General features: G+C 46.9%; 1 protein-coding gene across 1 annotated transcript; it reads right to left on the reverse strand.

The window, feature by feature from the left end:
* Positions 1-2157: 2157 nt before the first annotated feature.
* Positions 2158-5056, reverse strand: LOC110529541 (CCN family member 2). Its single transcript, XM_021611797.2, has 5 exons — positions 4725-5056; positions 4251-4467; positions 3871-4125; positions 3544-3755; positions 2158-3417 (listed from the first exon to the last, which is right to left on the reverse strand). Exons 1-5 carry the CDS (start codon positions 4782-4784, stop codon positions 3121-3123), a joined length of 1041 nt encoding a protein of 346 aa, XP_021467472.1. The 5' UTR covers positions 4785-5056; the 3' UTR covers positions 2158-3120.
* Positions 5057-5295: the final 239 nt, after the last annotated feature.

Consider the following 5295-nt stretch of genomic DNA (forward strand, 5'->3'; position numbering starts at 1 on the left):
CTGGCTGTGTTGGGTGGAGATTATAAGAGTACCTGATCGTTCTTCAAGATCTTCAAACGTTCATACTGTAGATGACCAGCAGGGTCAAATAACTATCACAGTGATTGTAGAGGGTGCAACAGGTCAGCACCTCAGGAGTAAATGTCAGTTGGTTTTTCATAGGTTGAGACAGCAGGTGCAATAGAGAGAGAGGGACGGGGGTCGAAAACAGCAGGTCTGGGACAAGGTAGCACATCCGGTGAACAGTTCAGGGTGCCATAGCCACATGCAAAACAGCAGAAACTGTATCAGTAGCATGGCCAGGTGGACTGGGGGACTGGGGACAGCCAGGAGTCATCAGGCCAGGTAGTCCTGAGGCATGGTCCTAGTGTTCAGGCCCTCCTCCGAGAGAGAGAGAGATTAGAGCGAGCATACATAAGTTCCCACAGTACACCAGATAGGACAGACTGACCCTAGCGTCTCGGCACATAGAATATTGCAGCATAGACACTGGAGGCCAATACAGGGGGGGTCAGGGGACACTGTGGCCCTGTCTGACAATACCCCTGGACAGGGCCAACCAGGCAGGATATAACCCCACCCACTTTGCCAAAGCACAGCCCCGACACCACGAGAGGGATATCAACTGACCACCAACTTACTACCCCGAGACAAGGTTTAGTATAGCCCACAAAGATCTCCACCACACGAGCCCGTGGGGGTGCAAAACTGGACAATAAGATCATGTCAGTGACTCAGCCCACTCAAGTCGAGTACAGCGAAAAAAACCTGGCACGACGTGACGCACCCCTCCTAGGGACGGCATGGAAGAGCACCAGTAAGCCAGTGACTCAGCCCCTGCAATGGGGTCAGAGGCAAAGAATCCCAGTGGAGAGAGGGGAGCCCACCAAGCAGAGACAGCAAGGGCAGTTCGTCACTCCAGTGCCTTGCCGTTCACCTTCGCACCCATGGGCCAGTCTACACTCAATCATAGGACCTACTGAAGTGATAAGTCTTCAATAAAGACTTAAATGTCGAGAACGAGTCTGCGTCTCTCACATGGATAGGCAGACCATTCTGTAAAAATTGAGCTCTATAGGAGAAAGCGCTGCCTCCAGCTGTTTGCTTAGAAATTCTAGGGACAATAAGGAGGCTTGCGTCTTGTCACCGTAGCGTACGTGTAGTACAGGAGGCTGCTGAGGGGAGGACGGCTCATAATAATGTCTAGAACGGAGTGAATGGCATCAATTACATGGATACCAGTCCACTTCAGCTATTACCACAAGCCCATCCTCCCCAATTAAGGTGCCACCAACCTCCTGTGAAGTGTATGTACGGCAGGACCAAATTGGAGAGATACTGTAGGTAGGTGCAAGTCCATGTAATGCTTTGTAGGTTGTAAAACATCAGCCCTAGCCTTAACAGGAAGCCAGTGTAGAGAGGAGTAATATGATTTTGGTTCTTGTCAAGATTCTAGCTGCAGTATTAGCACTAACTGAAGTTTATTTAGTGCTTCATCCAGGTAGCAGGAGAGTAGAGCATTGCGGTAGTCTAATCTAGAAGTGTCAAAAGCATGGATTAGCTTTTCTGCCAAATGTTTTGAGAAAAATAAATCTGATTTTTGCAAATTTACGAAGATGTAAATGATGAATCTTTTGACCAACCGGATCAGCTCTTTTTCCAATAATTGTGCAAAAGATCAGAATTGGTCTGCTTGAGACTGCTCCTTTCCTCAGACACTGCCAGAGTCAGTTTCCTCAGTCTGCTGTCTGGTTAGTGTGTAAACACACGGGCAGGACAGGCAGCCTGCCGCTCCCTCCGTGCAGAGAATAGAGAAGTCTAGAAAAACGTGTCGGACGTCTGCTGGTGTTGTGGCTAAAAAGTGAGACAGACTACACTTTAGGCTTAGAGACTGGGTGGTCTGACAAAGCATGGACCTGGACCACACACAATCCAATGAGTGGAATTTCAGTGGTCTGACTGCTGTTGTTGAACTGAAAGTGTTAACACATAACTGCTGTGTAAAAAACATATTAGTGGTTGAAGTCATATGTTAAAGTTTGGGACAACATTGGGGTATGATGAGGGGAGCAGTTGTGTAGGGTAGGCTACATTTTCAAGCTCAGTTGGAACAACACACTGAAAGAGTGGAGCAAAGAAAGGAAGGAAGGCAGCATGTTTATATAAAAAATATAATATTTTATTCCAAACTACAAAAGTGAAAACATGTAACTTCTTTGTCACACTTCTCAATAAAATAGTATCAAAACTGTCACAGGAACAGTCAAACTCAGCAAATAAGCTATCAATAAACATATTGAAGCAAGAGAAAAAACAAAAAACAAACACTTTTTAACTTTAAATTAACTTCAACAACTGTACAACAATATGTACAACATTTACAGCATCAATAATATCTAAAAAAGGAATGAAGCTACAAATCCTCCAGTCTTTTTTTGACAAAATACAGATTCCTTCCTTGCAACCTGAATCAGTCAGTCAAAGTCAAACACCTCTTTTCTCAGTGCTGTGGCAAACCCTCAAAGCATGCACACTACGCTCCTTGTCTGGGAGGACGGTTGTTTTTCAGCATGGGATAAACCATGACCTGTCATTAACACTGCAACAGTCAGGCTCTGCAAACAGTGAACTATACACAAGGACACATTCAACTAGCACTCTGGTGCTGTAGCACTCTGGTGGGTAAAGGATTTAAGTGTCTCTACTACTGGGGTTAAAAGTTTTCACCCTTTGTTACTTTAAGTGCTCCGAGGTTGGAAACGGCCCAGTTAGTTGGATCCACACCACAGTTTAGGGAGAGGGGAACATGGCATCAGCCAATTTGTGACAAAAACATAGGTTGTCACATAGTAGAACTATAGTGCAGTATTTTTCTTGGGGCCGCAGAGCAGCCCCCTTGTCTTTAGGGAAAGTGGCCCTAAACATACATCAATTTACTCATACATATATACATTGAATATACGCGTATAGGTTTCTGTCCTTGTACAAAATACAAAATTAGAAAATGAGGAAATAACAAACCAAAAGAAAAACAAATATTGTGCTGCGAGATGAGATGGATATCTGTTGGATTCAAGTTAAGAGTCATTGGTTGTTTTTCTTCTTTGGTGATGTAATTATTTACGCCATGTCTCCAAGCATCTTCTTGTAGTACATGGACTCGAAGATGTCGTTCTCGCCGGGGCAGTTGTAGTGGCACGCACAAGTCTTGATGAACATCATCTGCTTCTTCATGACCTGGCCGTCGGGGCACTTGAACTCCATGGGCAGGGTGGTGGTTCTGTGGGGGGTGCAGCAGCGACCATCGGTGCACACGCCACAGAACTTGGGGCGGTAGGACTTGGTGGTGGTGCAGCCAGAGATCTCAAACTTCATGGGCTTGGACACTCTTGGTGTGCGGATGCATTTCTTTCCCTTCTGTAAGAGCAAAGCAAATTAAAACACAAACATTAGTGACCATTCCTTCATTCTTGATTAGAGGAAGTGTTTATATTGTAGTGAATGGGTAGGCTAGTTTGGGTCGTGGTTGAAGGATGTCTTTACCCTAATGCTTTGCTCCATGTGGGACTCGCAGGGCCTGACCATACACAGACGGGACTGTTTCTCCAGGCGGCACTCGCGGTTGTCATTGGTGACTCTGGTAGAGATGCCCAGGCCGCAGGTCTTAGAGCAGGCGCTCCACTCAGTGGTCTGGACCAGGCAGTTCTCCCTCATCATGGAGGGGTCAGGCCCGTAGGTCTCCTCCTCTCTGTAAGCTGCAGGCAGAGAAGGGGAAGTGACGTTAGACTCTTTATCCCCACACTCAAAAGCTGACCAGATTACATCACTACAATGTAACTGTATGTCCAAGTGTCTAAGACTGAGACTCACCAGCGAGAACAGAGCCCACAAAGCTGTTTGTGTGTTGGGGGGCATCGCACACCCACTCCTCGCAGCACTTCCCGGGCACTTTGACGCGGTGGGGCATGGGGCAGTCAGGGCTGGGCAGGCGGATGTCCATGCTGCACAGGGGCACACAGCCCACGGCACCGTCCAGGCACGTGCACTGGTATTTACAGCTGCTCTGGAAGGACTCTCCACTCCTGTACACCATCCCTCCGATCACACAGGTGGCGCCACCCTTAGCTGTGGGAGGCGGAGGATAAGAATAGAACGTCACATCTCCAGTCACACAAGCAATAGCAGAGGAAAAAAAACATATATGAGTCAATGTACTATAACTACAAAGCAGCCTGTTGAGAGGGACTCACCTGTACAGACTCCGATGCGGCGGTTGATGGGGGAGCCAAATTCACAGAAGAGTCCTTTGTGGGGGTCACACACGTCCCTCTCTGTGCAGAACTCGCCCATCTGTTTGGCACACACCCTGCAGCAGCTGCAGGCATCGGGTACCAGGCTCACACCAGGAGGGCACTGTGGGGCTACATCGGGGCAACTACACTGCCCACTGCACTCCTGAGCCACAGCCTGAGGGGCAAAGAGATAGGAGCTCTGTTAGACCCAGATCACAATGTCACAACTACTAACATTACAGTACATCAACCCCAAGAGCTAGAGCATATAAAGCCTTATATAACTGTGTTAACAATATATCTATTTACATTTCAACTGCTGAAGTAATGGACTAGACATGCTGACACCTCATTGCGGTCTGTCTGGTACATGGTGCATTGACACAGCAATACAGATTCCATATAACTTAAGTCTCAGTAAAAGGGTCTTACCAGGTAGGAGAGAGTGAGGCAGAAGAAAGAAATCAGTCTCATGTTCATTCCAGCAGACATTTTGCTTTTCTTAGTTTTTTTCTGAGTATCTTAGACAAAAATAAGTTTTCAGGTTCTGCAAAAGTCTTCCTTAGTCTCTTGCGAGTAGTTAAGGAGTTTGTCGTCGGATCGAGTAGATCTTGTAAGAAGTGTCTTGTTCTTGTTATTTTCTCAGTTGAGTTTAGCTTCAGTAGTATATCTGTTGCTGCTCTTGTTGCTCTCTCTTGGAGGAGGAGTTGTTCTGTTTCTGAAGCTAGGAGCTCTCCCTGCATTTATACACCCAGGGCTGCCGTGACGTGCCAATGGCTGAATGGAGTCCTGGACAAACATGGACATTCTTGGCATTCTTTCCTAGTTTCCTGCCCCCCTCTCTCTAGACCCCCCCATCCCGCATTCCTCCTGTCTGAAATCAAAGTGCTGTCACATATCAAAATAAAAGTGCAGTCTTGGCACTATCCCTCAACTTTCCTTTTTACGTGTTGTGTTCTATCCCACAGAGACTGTAAACCTCCCCTGTTATTGGGAATAGCTG

Source organism: Oncorhynchus mykiss, chromosome 8, assembly GCF_013265735.2.
Source record: "Oncorhynchus mykiss isolate Arlee chromosome 8, USDA_OmykA_1.1, whole genome shotgun sequence".
Lineage (NCBI taxonomy): Eukaryota > Metazoa > Chordata > Actinopteri > Salmoniformes > Salmonidae > Oncorhynchus > Oncorhynchus mykiss.